At 35.9% G+C, this 20,324-nt stretch overlaps 1 protein-coding gene across 4 annotated transcripts in view; it reads left to right on the top strand.

Annotated features, from left to right (window-relative positions):
• The window catches only part of LOC145269291 (uncharacterized), a 200,957-nt gene that overhangs the window by 57,158 nt on the left and 123,475 nt on the right, over positions 1-20,324 (top strand). For all 4 annotated transcript variants that reach the window (XM_080124976.1, XM_080124979.1, XM_080124978.1 and 1 more), the window contains exons 6-8: positions 5,710-5,769; positions 14,303-14,347; positions 19,877-19,918. In XM_080124976.1, coding sequence (XP_079981102.1) covers positions 5,710-5,769; positions 14,303-14,347; positions 19,877-19,918 — 147 coding nt within the window. The remainder of the gene's footprint in view (positions 1-5,709; positions 5,770-14,302; positions 14,348-19,876; positions 19,919-20,324) is intronic.

Here is a 20,324-nt window from a genome sequence, read left to right as displayed (position 1 = left end):
TGTTGTTCTTCCTGATCAGGGAAGCGGGTTGGAAAAGTAACAATTTGCGATAGGGAGTGAGATACAGAGAAGCTATGAGTTGCGCTGCCTGCTGCATCTGTGTAAGTAGAGAATCCAAGCCAGTTTTTGTGATGGACATTAAAGTCGCCAAATACATGTACTTGGGCGCTAGTGTCGAAGGAGAGTGCTGTGTCTATGCTGTCAGATACTTTGTTTATTATGGTGCAGTCTTGGGTCGAGGGAGAGCGGTAGAGAAAGTAAAAGTAGCTAATGTTGTGTTGCATGATTAGTCTAAAGCACATAAAGGCTTGATCATCCGTTTCTAGGTTTGTTTCTCTAGTCAAGGGAAGGGTATTACGAATGTAAACTCCAAGTCCGTGCATATGTCTGTCAGAGTCCTTACGGCAGAGTGGGAGATATCCAGGCATGTTAAAGTAGTTAGAGGGGATGGAGGAGTGTAGGTTAGTCTCACTTAGTGCTAGGATATCCGGGGTATTTGTTAGGAGAAATGCTTCGACATCAGCTAAATTAGTTCTAAGCCCACGGATATTTGTGAATGCAAGCCTCAAGGGAGGAGGCAAGTTGGATTTGTTTGACCCTAAGCCTGGTTTAAGCTTATTTTTAGATTGTACTGTCATCATGTTTTTTAACGAGTTTCAGTTGGGTTAGGGGAAGCCGAACAGGAGGTTATGCAGAATATCACACATGCATCACAAGTAGACCATCAGCTGACCCTCCATCAACTAGGACTGTGGCCTCAGGAAAGCCCACCGGGGATGAGTGCAGGGTCCCTTTCCATGCGCGCCATGGCACTGCAAACAACCCGATATTATTCAACAGCCGCTCTAAGCGCTACCAAAGAGTTAGGGCTCCTGTACTACCAGTCGGAAACAGCAGCCAGTAACTGTCAATCCGGTACCCTCAACCCATCAGAGGAAGGTCAACCCAATCTAATTGCTCAGGCATATGTGGTACTCAAGCATTCTCAAGTGTCCAGCTTTAGGGGTGGGGTGTGTCGGGAGTGGGGAAACGGCGTTCATTGCCCTAGACAAGAAACAAGATCTACCACTGGGTGTTTCTGTCGAATCACTGTGATAGTATCTCTGCGCCTGACTAATAGGCAAAGAAGGAGTATGTTTAAATGTGTAAAAAAATAAATAATGTATTTCACCGTTAACCTTTCTACAATTTGACAACGTTTTATTTTTTTAGCTTGTCTTCCCCCTCCTGTAAAGAAGAAAATAGCACAAAACATTTTATAAATTTGTTGTGCTTTTTTCTTTTTGTTATCTAATCGACTTGACATGAATCGTGTGTCTTAAGTCAATAAAGAAAGGCATTTCTCTTTTCCCAGACCCGAATGCTTGTTTCACTAGCAATGCAGTTAACAAAGGTATGTATAAATTAAAATATTATTAACAAATGATCATTTCTTACGAGACACGCACGGAAATATATCTGATAAATAAAATTATGTTTATCGAATTTTATGTGTTAGACATATATAGCATCTAAGTTGACAAATAAAACTTGGATTTTGAAGAGATACTTTTCATATTTTCATTGTTGCACGATGTTATTTGCGATAGATTGATGTACTTTGCTATAATTTATTTTGTAAAAGTTCGTAATCCGGCTCACTAATATGTAGGCATTGTTATATAATTACCTGAAAAGAAAATCAATTAAGAAGAATAAGTCGTTGTTCAGTCAGCGTTTCTTGTTTCCTGTTAATTTCTGGTTTTCATTAAGACTGAATGATATTTTATTTCAGCTTTGAGATTCAACATCATAAAGATTACGTTTTATATAATAAACGGGTGGGGGGATACACAAAAGTAGGCCAAGTCATCACTTGTGTAGCTAGTTGAGTGAAAAAGTATCGGTTTAATTTTTGGAAGTAGAGATCAGCCAAGATGTCTAATTTCTGCTTTTCATGGGATCTTGGCCTCTCGAATTTTGTTTTTATTATTATTAAAAGGACAAATAATCAATCTTATTTCATTTTCCTCCACTAAAGTCTCACTCCAGTTCAAATTATCAAGATTTGGTCAAGAACATTGACAAAAATAGCAGAGTGTCAAAAACTATGTGAATGAACAGATCGATCATATCTGAATGTTTCATCCAAGACAACTTTAATCCTGATTATGATAAACATAGTCACTTCCCATGACAGACTGTTCTACGAAACAGAAACACTGACATAGGGTAATATTTTTCTAAGTTATTCGCGGTGTGTGGAAGTAACTAACTTTTTTCATCATATTTTTTTAATCATTTTTTCTGCCTTTTGGAGTTATTTTATCCTTTCACACCCCATCGTTTTTCATTTAATTTTTATTATACATATACGTGTATATATTTTTGTAAAGTAAATTCAATCAAACCTATTACATTCATTTTAAATAAAGTAAATGCACTAGTATGGTAATTACTGGAGCCAACATGTTGCGCACAAGAGGCGAAAAGACAAAGTTTGTTTGAATGGTTAAAGTAAAGAAATTATATTTTTATGTCCTAGTGCTTAATTTGTAAATTGAATTTTTTATTTTATCTGCAGAGAAATAACTCTTCCATCTCTCCGAACGCTGTTGATCATTATTCAAATATCAGCTCATATGTGAGCCCGATTTTATTGTATCAACAAGACACTTGCCGTTTGGGCGAACATCATTAATAAATAAATGTATTTCTATTTTTTAGCAGTGCAGCTTCTCTTCCCCCTCTTGTAAAGAAATAATAATAATAATAATAATAATAATAATAACAACAACAATTAGCGATTAAGAGTGATCTCTCTTGATTTTCAAATTTGTAAGCGATGTTTGGTTTCTTATAATGACTTCTAGAGAAATTCACCGCTTATAAAGGTCCAGAGACCACTCGAGGGTAAGGATAAAAGAGTATGCAGTAGTCAATGGGACAATATCATAGTCATCGTTAGTAGTGGAAATTTGGTAAATTGGATTACTTAAGGGGATGGCTCATCAAAAATTTGTTTATGCAGGACTTGAAGACGACCATATTGTAGCAACTGGAAAACAAGAAAACGGAAGAGAGTTCCACAGGTGTGTACTTAAAAGTAACTTTGTTCATGGAATGTACGTTTAGGTTTAGGCACAGATAAAGAGTGGCGGAAGTTATTGATAGTGTTTTCAACTAGACGAGTGTTTCTTATGAATTTTTGGCAAGTAGGGCACCATAGATTGGCGCTCAGAAGAGCACTTGTCATGAAAATAAGGATAAAGCAGAGACGCTCGCAATACTCTTCTGCGAGAAAGAGGTTGCAGGGAAGAGAAAAGCCCATCCCCTACTAGGCTATTTTTAACTCTATCAAGGCAGGATACTGTCTTTCTAGCAGCTCGTTCATCTTTTTTTATTAGAAAAAATTCAAACAATTGGTGTGGAATCAATTACAGCAGTCAAATCACTATTGGAAAACGGTCATCCTTCTAAGGAGTTTTATTTGTGAATGAAATGTATCCTCAAAAAGGAACAGAATTTCATGATGGCGATTATATAGGTGCAAACGAAAATGATGAACTTTATAAAGGAATAATGGTATTCAACCCACCTGGCTTAAAAGAAACAGTACCTCAGTCGTTAAAGTTTGTCCGGAAGTAAACGTAGATGTATTTTACAACTGATAAATTCTGGATTTTTTTATTAAGGCTGTTGTTGTTGACAACCATTCCGCCATTGTAAATGTCTTTAATATTTTACTTTAGAAATTCGAGGGGACAAAATACATTATATAACTCTTCCTGATGCTCACCCAAAAAATATTTCTGTTTTTTTTTTATTATTATTCTGTTCATTTACTAAAAAATATTCGTAATAGTTTATTGACTAAAAAATATTCGTAATAGTTTATTGAATAAAAAATATTCGTAATAGTTTATTGAATAAAAAATATTCGTAATAGTTTATTGAATAAAAAATATTCGTAATAGTTTATTGAATAAAAAATTTGTATTTTCTGCTTTTATATTTGACATCTCAAGTATTTCTGTTTCCTCCAAGGAGGGATATATCGCTTTGTCTGATTTACACGAGTATATAACAAGGTACTGCTCTAAGTTTCTTTATTTATGTTTTCGTATTACTGCAAATTTTTTTATTAAAATTTATTTCTTTGCCTAAAATATATGAGTTTATGATTAATTTTCTTAATATATTACAGATGATAAATAGACAATAATAGAAATAAGCAGCATTGGCTTGTTAGAAACCGGTGTAAAACTGCAAGATACACGGCCATGTTTATTAGTAGGCCGTGCATGGAGACATTTTCATAGAATCATCTGCAAAGAAAACCTAAGTTAGAAGTATAACGGTATGAATTACAGCTGTTACGTAATGGGTGTTATTTTAAAAGGTACCAAATATGAGAATATGTTACGTTGTTCTTATTTAGATGACGACTTATATTGTTGTTGTTCATGTTAGTAAGAGTCTTAGTGTGTTCATGTGTGTGATCATGTTATTGGATGCTAGATATTATATATATTCATTGTGAGTGTTCATATTGTTGAGAGATGGAGACATTGGTGAGATATAGAGACAGGGTATATATATATATATATATATATATATATATATAGAGAGAGAGAGAGAGAGAGAGAGAGAGAGAGTTCTTATATATAACGAGACAGCCAGGGTACAGATTACTACAGGAGAACCAAGCCTGTAATTTAATGAGAGGAGATTTATGATATATTGATAGATAGACCGAAAGTGAGTTTGACATTTACGTTTTGACAGTTGTACATTTTTATAAACACAAAGTTCATATTAATACAATTTCCCTTTCCCTTTGTTTTGGTAGAATGACACCTCACCAGACGGCAGTTATAAAAACACATGATGATACGTTTATTTCTTCGACCGGTCGGACATGATTCTGTATTTCGGGGATTAAAAGTTGTTTACATGGTTACCTCTAAAACTTCTCGCTTCCCAGAAGGTGCCATGACTCTTCTAGCTTCTCCTGTCCAACACCTCTCGCTTCTTCCAACTGACTGATCCTGATTCTGATACATAACTCATGACGTCACTGCATAACCAGCACGTGCCTCTCAGACACATGGCATGACATGCTTCTGTGTTTAAGCATGCATTGTTATTCACGTGTTTCTTACAAAGCCGACCCTCTAACCTAATTTTCTTAACCCACTTTACAAATAACATTTTCCATTGTCCGTTTTTAAATTCTTTATTTATATGACAGAAACAAAATTCATCATTACATTCCTTTTTTAATAAACAGATATCTAACTATTTTGTGTGAGCTAAACAATGGCAATTCCACATTCCTTATTTTCAATAACATTCTGTATTTATTTTAACTTATGATTGGAATTCTCAATTCCAAATCTAGCTTCGCAATTTCGAATCCTTGACTATCCTATTTCATATTTACTCACTTACAAGAACAGGCTGCTGTTCTTGTAACACAGCTAGCCCATTCTACTGAGTATATTTTAACTGTAATCACTGAACGTATATATCATACACTGGATAAGACAGGATGAGCTAAACTTAATTTTATCTGCATAGAAATAACTTTTCCACCCTTCCAGAACGCAGTCGATCAGTATTCAGATATCAACTCATACCCGAGCCCAATTTTATTGTTTTGTCTATCAACAAGAAATTTGTTGTTTGGGTAAACATCATTAATAAATAAATGTATTTCTATTTTAGCAGGTCGTGCAGCTCGTCCTCCTCCTCCTCCGCCTCCTCCGCCTCCTCGTTCTGCTAAAGGTACGTTATAAAAATGAAATGTCATGGAGATATTTTTATAGAATCAACTGCAAAGAAAAACTAAGAGGAATAATAGTATAAATTTAGGCCAACCCGTTCTACTGCGGATATTTTAACTGTCATCACTGAACTCATATATCATGCATTGGATAAGGCAAGCTAAACATATAGTCCTGGATATGTCCATATCCTTAAACTTGGTCTGGCAGGAAGGGTTTCCCATGTAAATTAATTCTTATCATATTTCTGTACAAATGTACAGACTTTTCTTAGACTAGAGAAACATGCAGGTTTTCCTCGATGGCCGTACATCCAAACAACATGATATTAATACTGATTTGGCCCGAAAATATCTGCTTTGACTTTTATTGTACCCGATATTCCATTTCAAATTTTCGCCGTTACATAATTTGCGTGTCTCTCCTCCATTTTTTAAAGAAGAATCCTTAAAGGATTTTGCTTCGATTTTCATACAACCATAACTACAATGAGGATCTGTTATATTTGGCAAAATTGGAAATATTTTTTTTAATTTTACCAGCTATGGGCAAATAATTCCATTGACTTGTGGATATCTTGGTTTAAAAGTAATCCCTGACAAAATATTTGGTTTGGAATCCTAATAGGCGAATGGTGAAACACTGCGACATATTTACGGCAACTTCTGCAGTTGGATTTGTCCCGACCATATTGGCTTGCCTTTCTTTTCCTAATGAAATTATTAGTTTTTTCTGTATCTTTTCATTCAATATCCTCTGTCTAATTATTCTAGGGAATTTTTTGTTTGCATAAGCCAATATCGTTTTGAACCGTATTCATCATCTGTGCGAAAAGTTGTACTAGCAGACCTACCCACATATAATCTTTATGTCCTAGTGCTTAATTTGTAAATTGAATTTAATTTTATCTGCATAGAAATAACTCTTCCATCTCTTCGGACGCTGTCGGTCCGGATATAAGCTTACACGTGAGCCCAATTTTATTGTTTTGTCAGTCAACTTGTCGTTTGGGCGAATATCATTAATGAATAAATGTATTTCTATTTTAGCAGGTCGTGCAGCTCATCCTCCTACAAGTATAATAATAATAATAATAATAATAATAATAATAATAATGATGATGATGATGATGAGGAGGAGGAGGAGGAGGAGGAGGATTATGTTGATAATGATGATGGTAATAATAATAATAATGATGATAATAATAATAATGAAAATAATAATAATGATAATAATAATAGTAATAATAATGATAATAATAATGATAATAATGATAATAATAATGATAATAATAATAATGATAATTATAATGATAACAATAATAATAATGATAATGATAATAATAATGATAATGATGATAATAATAGTGATGATAATACTACTAATAATAATAATAATGATAATAATAATGATAATGATAATAATGATAATAATAATAATAATGATATTAATAATAATGATAATAATAATAATAATGATGATAATAATGATAATAATAATAGTGATGATAATACTACTAGTAATAATAATGACAATAATAATAACAATAATAATAATAATAACAATAATAATAATAATAATGATGATGATAATAATGATGATGATGATGATAATAATAATAATGCCATGAATAATTAGCGATCAAGAGTGATTTCTCTTGATTTTCTATTTCGTAAGCGATATTTGGTTTCTTATTATTCCATATTACATATATTTGCTAACGCATTACTTTCATTTATTGGAATTGTTTTTGTTTTAAAAAATGCTTAACAAATATGTAGCATTGGGTTGTTCTAATGGAGAAGGTTTGTGAAAAGGTTTACACATTTTTTTTCTTTTGGAAAATTTAATTTTATCGAAAAATTGGTTTCCTGCGAAAAATTCAGTTTTTTGCATCAAACATTTTGCGGATAAATATATTTTGAAAGGAAAAAGAAACAAGTTGAATTGGAATTTACAATCAGTAGCAACATTAAAAAAAAAAAAAACATAAAACCAGCATTTTTGCTGATATAAACTGATTTTTGAAAACCCGTAAAAGCAACGACAGATTGAAAAAGATGATTTGCAAGATTTTCTTTCAACTGAAACCATGTCAGATTTTACCAGTTGACTGCAAAATGGTGTCCGTCTGGTTTTGCATTTAAAAAAGATAAAGATTATATTCTAATTTTAGATAAATCTTCGACCTTGAAACGCATTTTCAATTTGTAAAATTTGTAAAAGAATGTATTCGTATTGACCGAAACCTTCGTGTCCAGCTTCAGTGAAATGGAAACTCTATACCTCTATATCAAAATAGTTTAGACATGAAAATAAAGCCAAACTTACAACATTTAGCATGTTACAAAATTTTCGGACCTACATCAAAAATATAGTGGAATAAAACTCGTATTCTATTAAAAAAACAAAATAAAACAAAAACAATAATATAGAACAAAAGTTGGTCCTGCATTTTCTTAATACGTTATGCCTTACTACTAGAAATTACTTGTAAAGAAATTTTCATTACCATATTTTTTTTTACATAGGAGTCACCAATTATCAAGGCTAAGAGGCCACTCAAGGATAAAGGTTAAAGAGTGTACAGTAGTCAATGGGACAATATCGTAGAAAACGTTAGTAGTGGAAATTTGGTAAATTGGATTAAGGGGAACGGCTCCTCAAGGACTTGTTTATGTTGGACTTGAAGACGACCATAGTTTTAAGAAAGAAGCTTTGTTCATGGAATCTATGTTTAGGTTTAGGCACAGATAAAGAGTGGTGGAATGGAGAGTAGACAACACATTGTGGATGCGTTATCGGCAGCTCCTGTTACTCTCGCTTCTCCTTATTTGTCCCTCAGTCCTCATTTTTTAATGAGTGATTTTTCTGACAAAGGGAGAAGAAAAAGCTGTTTTCTAGGTGTGCAGTATTTTGTGCGAACAGTTGGCAGAAATGGCGGAAATTTTCTGTTTCTATGTCTATCCTTGTAGCCATGTCACTAGTAACGGTGCTGGTGGTAAACGTTTTATCTGGGCTGACGTTATCCGCCTGATAGTCAGGGACCCAAACCTTGGATTAACCACTAAGGAGGCTGTCCTATCAGCAGGTGCAAAGTACTGGGGTTGCTGTATTGCCATTTGGTGAATGGATTCTGGACCATGCAGTAACTTCTGGTGGGGCCTCTCGTTTATGATCTCCTTTAGGGGAGCTTGTTTGATCCCCCACTTTCAGGCCTTGCGTCACCAATGCTAAGGTGGGCAGCAGCATTCAAATATTTACCCTCCACATTTAGCAAAAACATTTTAACAACATCCTTTATGTGGCGTGGTATTCCATCAATTGAGACCGAATGTCGATTTTCGTCACCGTACCTGTGCTGAACTGTGTTGTACATGTTTCTCACAGATTATTCTCGCAAACGGCACCTCCTTCTTTGTATGAACTAGCAACTGCATTGTCGGGCATCACCACTTCATCGATGCCCTTGACAAGGATCCTATATGTGTATTGTACACTCACAGATACAATCATAGCCATCTTGTTATCCTTAGGTGCAACGTTGTGCCAGTACACTGCCTCCAAGATCGTGCACCGTGTTTTTGTCGTAATGTGATGGGACCTCTTAATTATTTCATTTTCTGAGGGTATGTGGGTACCCCAAAATCGTATGGGCACACCCCACATCAGTGTAAACTCAGAAAATATCAAATCATAAAAAAAGCTGCTCCAATTCAATGGCAGTCCCCTTTCACAGAACACAATCTCCAACTACTAAATGACACTAGCAGAATCTTATTGGTGCAACTGCTTCCTGATGGCAAAACGGCTGGGGCAACAGTCTATCAACATTAGGTACAACTGAGTCCCATAATGGGTTTATCCATAGCAACCCCCACTCCAATTTTTAAGGACCTCAAGCCTATCTGGCTTCCAATGCACTGGGGTTAGATCTATGGATTAGCATTCTGCGCAATCCCTAACCACAATCCGCACTTCAGCTTCAGTGGGTTGATTAACTTTACAAAGTACAACGTCCTCTTCACACCGTGATGTCTGCTGGATGGATGGACTGCATGTAACTGAGAAATATTGTGTTCTGCAGCTATGGCTCACAAAGGTTATCTGTGTTCTGCCATTTTAAGAATTCCATTTCACCATCACTGTGGTACTTGCCTAAGTTGGTCAGCTCTGATATTGTACAACTTAACATGCCTCACACCAATATTCAGTGCATATTCCGAAGCCAATGTGTATACCCATTGATATACACATTTGTATGCTTGTCCTCATGCAATGCTCAGAGCCAGCTTGTGTCTTCCACCACAGAACTATTGCTTTCCACAACCACACCGCTGGTAATGGAACTAGCATCCACCCACACTATAACATCTTCTCCACAGATACACCAGTCACCTTTTACTGAACCGTCCTGGGCTACTCTCAAACAAATATCTTTGATAATCTGTGCGAGGGTCTTGCATTTCGTTATCCCATCCAGTTGTCATAGTGTCTGCCTTTCATTTTAAAAACGCCATGGTGACACATAACCAGCCACAGAAGAAGAAATGGTCAGTCAGTTTCCTGCACTGAATATACAATTAAACAGGTAAGTCTATTAGGGACTACTGGAAGGTCACTTCCACGCCACCAAACTATTTTCCTTGTTCCTCCTGGATACGTAATCCCAACATGCTTGCGGCCAGTCATAGCTGTTCTGAGGTCTTGCAAGACCAAACTTCTCCAAATGTTCCTTGACAAAAATGTTGTCAATATAAGAAAAGAGATTTGTCAACATATACTTGCAAACAGGCTGGGCATAAATCTAGCACTGCAACGTTTGGTCTTTGCTGTCACCATTCTCTAAATTTTTGTAAGCAAACATCTGCATTGGATATATACACGTCCACGTACTCATTAAGCTGCCAATAATCCATAATAAACCGAACTTTCTGTTCTGCACAACAGTCATGACGGAGATTAGACCCTTGACTCTTGGGGGAGGGGTAGAGTTTGTCCTCCAGATATGGCACCAGCCAGTCATTATCATTTCACATTTGCAGTTCACAATCATATTCCTCACAAATTTGTGCTGGGGTTGGATAATCTGCAAGTCTATTTTTCAACGTAATTGGAGGTTGGTCACCCATTTCCAAGATGCAGTCCACTTCCAAGTTCTTATCAAACTCTGCGGAGAAATCAGATCTAGTAATGGTGATGGCAGCAAATTGGTTGTGCTGAAATGTGGAAAAGTTACTTCACTGGCACTAGACACAGCTACTCCTCACAACCGCTTCATTGCGTCCAGCCCAAGCAACAAATCAAATTCAAGTAAGTATCCATCCACAACTAAAACTTCTATGTCAATGCTCAGATTTGCATCAATATTAACTTACGTCACTCCTATTCTAAGTGCTAAATGTGCTTTCATTTGCTATGAGTACAATGGTCACTTTCCTCATCCGCACGACTTGCAGACTAATGACTGTATATGTTAGTCCATTGATGTAAGACAGTTACAACCAGCAATGCGCCATCCATTTACAAGAGTTTGGGGAATTGGATTGGTGCTGAATTCTCAACATGCTCCTTGTTTCCCAGACAAAATCGAGCAATATGCCCACGCCAGTAACATGGATAACACATGATATTTCTTTGACACCAGCACCTTTGACTAACTATCCAATAGACAATCGCTTCCCTTAAAATTTTCCATGAAAATTATAACACCACCCAGGAATATTTATTTCTTTAGGTGTGCTTTGTGCCGACCATGCAGCCACTGCAGCCTACTGTGTGCAGTTCTTTAGAATGGCACGAACGTGTGCCAGCATATGTGACAGATCTAGGGAGGATTAATAGTAATAGTTGTTCTGCATGGTCAGGCAATCAAGCAACGAGTACACATTAAATACTGCCAAACAGAAGCACAAATCTTTGTTGTTCTACTAAAAATGCATCAACCTTTTCACCTGGTTGCAGGCAGCGTGCTGTAAACTGCTTCTATGCAGCAAAGGGATCCAAAGCAAAGGTTGTGTACAGCATTTGCTTCAATCAAAATCTGCTTTTCTACACGCAATTGCTGGTACACATCATACGCAGGATGACGCACGCGATGCTACACCCCATCTGTTAATATATCAGTTAAGCTTTCTCCAACTATTTCACTAGAGTCACTGCCATCAAATAATGGTATGAGCTTGGGTCAAAGGCTAAAATGGCCAAAATAACTTGTTTTACGAGAGAAGAGAAGATAAAAATTGTTACCACATGTCCCAAACAATTTAATCTGACATGACACGATACTAAACAACCCCATCGATTTGGGCCCAAACATCGATGACAATCTGACACCACATGATTCTGAATGAAATGACTCAACATGTGACGTTACCAGAGCAACCTTGGCAGTGATTTATTTTTGCTGTAGGTATGACTGACTTGAACGCTTCCATGCATGCATATCACAGAATTAATGAATTAAAACTCATGAGTTATTGAAACTTTCTTAATGGATAGGGAACCAATTACAACCACAGCAACCACTAGTGATATGGATTCTTCCCTGCTTAATGACAAGCGTGAGATTTCTGTGTTATAAATGTGTGTTGGCGGGGGGCGGTCTTAATCATTTTTTCAGAGTTGAAATATGAGGAATGTTTATCCACGAGTACAAAGAACATTATGATGGTATCTCTGTATCCTAGACAAGGTATTGTAATCACCCTCAAAACAATGAATGCAGAATTGTCTGTCTTTCGCATCAAAATTGATTATGTGCAGTGTTCAGCACACATAAACACAGGATGTTCCTGGTCTAAAGTCAGCGCAAATAGCTGTCATATGTGGAGGAAACTAGTGAATGTTATGGCCATCAATGGCTTATCCCAAGCATACTGTGGTGTTTGTTCTAAGAAAGGCGATCACCATTCTCTTATCATTTGCATGATAGTAATATCAGGAGAATGGGGGGTAAATAGAAGATACTACTCACACAAACAGCAGCGCCTCTGTTTAACCTGTCATGTGATAAGATTGAGAAGTATGACAAAGAAAACACAAACTTTGTTTTTAGATTTGTTTGTAGATGAGTTCTTTATAGATATGTAGCATTAATTTGCATATGAGGGGAATAGTGGCTATAAGAAGGACGAATTGAAGAAGAAGTCGAGTTTTTGACAACCGTTAGAGAGCATACACTTTGATAGTTAATATTGTGAATTATGGTATAATTTAATGTTGATAGGTATGAGGGTTGGCAGTTTTATTTTCCAGTTACAAGTAAGAACAATCTGTGTAGAAATGCAAGTTTATTAAGAAAAATAAATAAGTTAAAACTTACATTAGTAGAAACGTAACTATTAGATAGATAATCTATGCCCATGTGTGACCTTCAAAATCTTATCATTGTTTTTGCGATGTGGTATCTCATACTCATGTTACATTCAGTTCTCTCTGCATCTTTTGATCTTATCTGTCAATCTCCCTCATCTGTCAAATTATTCTTTGTTTTCACAAGCTAATGTCGTTTAGAACCGCACTTTGTTTTCACAAGCCAATGTCGTTTAGAACCGCACTTTGTTTTCACAAGCCAATGTCGTTTAGAACCGCACTTTGTTTTCACAAGCCAATGTCGTTTAGAACCGCACTTTGTTTTCACAAGCCAATGTCGTTTAGAACCGCACTTTGTTTTCACAAGCCAATGTCGTTTAGAACCGCACTTTGTTTTCACAAGCCAATGTCGTTTAGAACCGCACTTTGTTTTCACAAGCCAATGTCGTTTAGAACCGCACTTTGTTTTCACAAGCCAATGTCGTTTAGAACCGCACTTTGTTTTCACAAGCCAATGTCGTTTAGAACCGCACTTTGTTTTCACAAGCCAATGTCGTTTAGAACCGCACTTTGTTTTCACAAGCCAATGTCGTTTAGAACCGCACTTTGTTTTCACAAGCCAATGTCGTTTAGAACCGCACTTATCATCTGTCTCAAAAGTTGTACTACACACATACATTTTTTATGTCCTCATGTCTGATTTATGAATGGAATTGAATTTTATCTGCAAAGAAATAAAAAATTTCCTCTCTCCGGCATTTTGTCGATTACTATTCAGATATGATCTCATTGCTGAGGCCTATTTTAAAAAACTGATCCAATTTATTGTCTGTCTGTTTGTCCTTCTTACGACTTGTTCTGTCCTTTTCGACAAAAAATAACTTTGCTTCTTACGTGTCAGAAAAAGATGCAGTTAAGATGTCTGAATATTTTATGCAATGAAAATCACAATGATGCACTTGTTTGCATATCACAAACTCATCAATAATACACAGCGACAATTTAGGTCTTTCTCAAAACAAATTATGTTCTTTTCAAGACAAGTTATGTCATTTTCCAAACAACTTCTAATTAATTTGCTAAATTGCGATTCTACCTACACATAATGATTAACGTTGGATGAACAACTTGACAAATATTCAATATTCATTAATTTAATTTGAATTTATATTAATAATTTAAAGGCATTATTTCAATAAATGAATGTATTTCTTTTTTAGCACGTCGTGTAGCTAATCCTCGTCCTGCAAATCCACGAGTTCCAGGTATGTTATAAATGCAATGTCATGTAGATATTTTTATCGAACCAACTGCAAAGAAAAACTAAGAGGAATAATAGTATAAACTTAACCAAGCTGTTTTACCATTAAAGTACTTGTAGTACAGACAGAGGGATGCAACATTTCGTCGATGGGACAGAGGCTGAAGCCAAGATGACAGTTCAGAACCTATCTCTTTTGAACCCTGCCAAGAAGTGAGAGACAAGAAACAGATGCATCAGCCCAAATGTGACAACAGTACTCCATACATGGGCGAATGGTGGCCTTATAGAGGTACAGGATACTTTCAGACATAAGTAGCTTTCTAGCACAGTAGAGAGAGCCCACCTTCTTCATGGCAGCCTTGACAATGCTCTCAATATATCTATTCCAGTTCATGTTTCCTGTAAACGTTAGGCCGAGGAATTTAAAGGAAGTACTTTCGGGTTATGTGTTCTTGGCTATTGTTATTGGAGGTAGAGAAGGTTTCTTGTAATTATTAAAAGAAACAAGCTTAGTCTTCGCAGCATTGAATGCGACCCTCCATTTTTGTTCCCATTCCACTATAGATTGGAGGGCATTCTTTAGTGTTTCTGCCATTTCCTTAGATATGTGTTCATTTGTTTTCCCCTTGTGCCTGCTATAGAACGTGGTGTCATCAGCAAATATACCCATATCATGAAGGTCATTTATGAATATCAAGAATAATAAAGGTTAAAGGATAGACCCCTGAGGTACTCCTGTATTTATATCATATTGTTTAGATTTACGACCGTCGAGGACAACCTGGATTTTTCTCTTAAGAAGGATAGGATAGTTTTGGTTTCAAATGACTCTTTTTAATACCTTATTCTTATTAGATTAAAATTACTTTAGAATTTAATTTTTCGGATTGTGTTTCATCTTTTGTTCTTTACATTATAATTTATTCTGTGTCAAAATCTGGGTTCTGTAGAGGACTAGGATATATATATATATCCCAATCCCGTTACAAAAGAAAATAATGAAACGAATGGAAAGAAGGAAACAAAACTCAATTGCTGGATAAAATAAACATGTCGTTTATTTACTGTTGAAAAATGAATGTTTTAGGTATAACACGTGTTCATGTCTGCGTAAGCATCGTTTGTTGCGGGACTTGTAGTATAGAAGGAAAAGGAAATGTGTGTTCATCTCACGTTCGGGTCACTATCGTTTTTTTGCGCGTGGGAAGAGGAGTGAATAATGTAGTGGAAATTGGAATGACAGTCCAGCATGTAGACAAAGAAAAGGATAGAGGGTTGACATCAGTAAAGCTGTGCGCCATGTTAGCAGTCAGCTACACGAAGGTATTCTCAGGCACAAGTTGTATATATAGAGAGAGAAAGAGTGAGAATGTCAGTCCAGTTCATGGAGAGAGAAAGCATATAAAGTGTACGTACTGTTTGTTAGCTTTTTGCCTCACATATAGTAGCATGTGGCGTGGGCGAGCGCGCTCCGAAAGGGTGAAATAGTTTGTCGACCACTCACCGTGGAAGGCGAGTTGAAAAGGATAGGAAACAGCTTGTCACTTGCTTTTTAGTTGTTTCCGGTGGTCTTTTGTGCATGTGTGGATTTCCTTTGAAAGGGGAAGTGACGTTGCCCATGTGTGTGTACATGTGCGCGTATGTATGCGCATATGCGAGTACATGTGTAAAAATATTTCAATCTTATTTTATTTTAAATAAATTGTTTCTCATAATGTCCAGATTGAAATCAGAGAAACGAAATACATGAGCTGTCACTGGTTGTTATTATAATGGACCATAGATGTTAGATCCTAGATGTACTGAAACGGTGTTGCCCAGTAGAAATTAACTTCAGTTGCTTTTTGTAAATATTTGAATACTATTCTAGATTATATGGTATATATATATATATAAAACACAGAAGTATTAAAATTAGTCTTGTAGACGACTAGGATATATATATCCCAATCCCGTTACAAAAAAAAATAATGAAACGAATGGAAAGAAGGAAACAAAACTCAATTACTGGATAAAATAAACATGTCGTTTATTTACTGTTGAAAAATGAATGTTTTAGGTATAACACGTGTTCATGTCTGCGTTCGGGTGTAACCATCATTTGTTACGGAACTTGTAGTATAGAAGGAAAAGGAAATTTGTGTTCATCTCACTTTCGGGTCACTATCGTTTTTTCGCGCGTGGGAAGAGGAGTGAATAATGTAGTGGAAATGGGAATGACAGTCCAGCGTGTAGACAAAGAAAAGGATAGAGGGTTGACATCAGTAAAATTGTGCACCCTGTTAGCAGTCAGGTATGTGAAGGTATTCTCAGGCACAAGTTGTATATATAGAGAGAGAAAGAGTGAGAATGTCAATCCAGTTCATGGAGCAAGAAAGCGTATAAGGTGTACGTACTGTCTGTTAGCTTTTTGCCCCACATACAGTAGCAGGGGACGTGACGTGTGCGGACGCGCGCCTCCCGAATGGGAGGCGGCTGGTTCGTTGAACATCTCAGCTCGGAAGCCGAATTGAAAAGAGCTGGAAACAGCTTGTCTCTTGCTTTTATAGTTGTTTCCGGTGGTCTTTTGCGCATGTGTGGATTTCCTTTGAAAGGGGAAGTGACGTTGCCAATGTGTGCGTACGTGTGCGTGTATGTGAGTACATGTGTGTACGTTAGCATGTGTGTGTATATACGCGAACATGAATATATATACATGTGTGGACGTGCGTGCATATGTTTGTGTGCGCGTATGTATATGACAAGTAATATAGCTTGAGATGTGAACGCGTGTTTTGTGTGAGACTCAAAAAGGCTCACGCAGTTCGCATTGTCACTCCTCATAACTTGTGATGTCATTAGGATTCCACTTGAAACCTTTTAGTTTTGTTGTCTTTAATTATGATCCAATATTAGTTCGTTTTTAAGGCACATCAGTTTTGCATTGAAGATTCTAATCAAACAAATGTTTAGCTTGTCACGTGATCGGGGAAGGAAAAACTAGAAAAGAAAAAAGCTTGTAGAAGGCTTCTTTATATACGCACGGTATTAATTTGTATATGAGGCAAAAAAATAGGATAAAAAAGATGAATTAAAGAGAATAGGGAACAAGTTTTTCATGAGGAGAGAGGGTTAGACGTTTGAAAGTTTGGAAATAAATTAAATACAGTTAAGAGGGCTTAAGGCATGTTATAAATGCAAAGAAAAAACTAAGTAAGAGTAATAACAGTATGAATTAAAGCCAACCCGTTCTACTGCGGATATTTAACCTGTCATCACTGAACGCATATATCATGCATTGGATAAGGCAAGCTAAACATATAGTCCTGGCTATGTCCATATCCTTAAACTTGGTCTGGCACGAAGGGTTTTCCATGTAAATTCTTATCATATTTCTGTACAAATGTTCAACAGAACAAAATCAGATCTTTTCAACAGAATCAGATTTTTTCCAGACAAGAAAACATGAAGGTTGTCCTCGATGGCCGTACATCCAAGCAACATGATATTAATGCTGATGTGCCCTAGAAATTCACTCCTTTAACCTTTATTTTACCTGATATTCCATTTTACAATTTTCAACATTGTAATATGCGTAGCATATTCACCATTATGTAATATGCATAGCTTTTCACCAATATGTAATATGCGTAGCTTTTCACCATTATGTAATATGTGTAGCTTTTCACCATTATGTAATATGCGTAGCTTTTCACCATTATGTAATATGTGTAGCTTTTCATCATTATGTAATATGTGTGTCTTTTCATCATTATGTAATATATGTATCTTTTCACCAATATATAATATGCATAGCTTTTCACCAATATGCAATATGCATAGCTTTTCACCATTATGTAATATGTGTGTCTTTTCATCATTATGTAATATGCGTAGCTTTTCATCATTATGTAATATGTTTGCCTTTTCATCATTATGTAATATGCGTAGCTTTTCACCAATATGTAATATGTGTGCCTTTTCATCATTATGTAATATGCGTAGGTTTTCACCATTATGTAATATGCATAGCTTTTCATCATTATGTAATATGCGTAGCTTTTCACCATTATGTAATATGTGTGCCTTTTTCATCATTATGTAATATGCGTAGCTTTTCACCATTATGTATTATGCGTAGCTTTTCACCATTATGTATTATGCGTAGCTTTTCACCATTATATAATATGTGTGGTTTTCACCATTATGTAATATGTGTGGCTTTTCACCATTATGTAATATGTGTGGCTTTTCACCATTATGTAATATGTGTGGCTTTTCATCAATTTTTTAAGAAGAATACCTAATGTATTATACTTACATTTTGATACAATCGTAAAAGTACAATGAGGATCTCCGTTATTTTTGGCAAAATTGGAAATGTTTTCAAATTTTCACCAACTATGTGTAAATAGCTCCACTGCCTTGTGGACGCTAAAGGCAAAGGCTAAGGCTAAGGGAGTAAACCCTGACACAAAAAAAAACTTTCAGACTTTGCCTGCGACAATTTGAAGACTCTGGTTAATGGGCAAACCTATGTCTCCTTATCACCTGCCTAGGCTTGCATCATTAGAGGTAATTCCGGCTTTAACTTTATAGCATCAGACAGAAAGTTGCCATGATATTAAATGATCTCCCTGATAAAATTGTTTCTGAGATAGGTATATTTGCTGATGAAGCCATATATGAGGGGAAAACAAATGTAAACATGTACCCTAACCCTAGAAAATGAGCTTCACTCGGTAGTGGAATATAACCGTAAATGGTTGGTAATATTTAATTCTACTAGGACTAACCTTTAATAACTACAATAGCTCGTCTAAGCTCCAATCTATGCCCCCCCTCACGATACTTTCACGAAAAACACTCGTCTAGTTGAAACCACTATCAATAATTTCCCCCATTTTTTATCTGTGCCTAAACCTAAATAGAGATTCCAGGAACAAAGGTGGATTCTCTTTACCATACAAGAAAAATACTCAAAAATACTCAAACCAGAGAACATCTTAAATATTTACAAAGCAACAATTCGTCCACACATGGAGTATCGTTGTCTGGTGCATTTACTACTAGTCTCTCAGTCTTAGACAGCATCCAAAAAATATATCTTAACTCTAATAGGTTCCACACTGTCGGTCAAGCTCCAACCTCAGTTCCATCGCTGCAATATTACATTGCTGAGCCTGTTTTACATGTACTTTAATTGAAATGTGCTCTGATGAATTCATAGCATTTGTGTCCCCTCAATATACATACCCCCGATTAACTCAAATCAACAAAATCCCATATCTTCTATGTTGAGGTCTCGAGATGCTGAAAATTCTACTTCAACTGTTAGATTTTCTGATTTCCTGCTCACTTGACTGTACTAATCTGCAGAAGTTTAAATGTCATGTCAATGGACATTTCGCTGCTCAACTCCCCACAGTTCCTGGTTACACATAATCTCAAGTTTTAGCCCTTTATGTTCCAAGTGACTATATGCTTTGTTTGAAGTGAAAATAATTTTTAAATAATTTAAAAAAAAATGAATGCATTTCTATTTTACCAGGTGCTGCTTTTCCTCCTCCTTCTGTAATGGCACCAGTTCTAGGTATGTTATAAATTCAATGTAGACATTTTGTATATTCATCTTAAGGTTTTCAATCAATTACTTTTGGCCATTCCTTCTTTTTATTCGTTTTTACAGATCCATAAACTGATTTCAATTGATTCTTGTGAGTAAGCTAAAAGATAGCCTTCTGGTGAACCGGTGTTAAGCATAGAGTTGTCCCTCATGAAAAACATTCCTGTTGGAACTTGTACATCCATTCCTTCAGTTTCACAGCTAGCTTAAATATTTTTTGTCTTTTATTTCAACATATGAATTAACGCAGTAAATAGAGTTGATCGAGTTAATACAGCGATTACCACTCATGTCTGTATCTTCCTGTCCAGATCTAATCATATAAGCGTTGCCAGTTAAATTATTTTTTATTCTTTCACTATGTAGTTAACAA

This window comes from Euprymna scolopes, chromosome 45 (genome assembly GCF_053919585.1).
Source record: "Euprymna scolopes isolate OS-2025 chromosome 45, ASM5391958v1, whole genome shotgun sequence".
Classification (NCBI taxonomy): Eukaryota; Metazoa; Mollusca; class Cephalopoda; order Sepiida; family Sepiolidae; genus Euprymna; species Euprymna scolopes.
The sequence above is the reverse complement of the archived record's forward strand: the minus strand, read 5'-3'. Positions and strand labels throughout refer to the sequence as shown.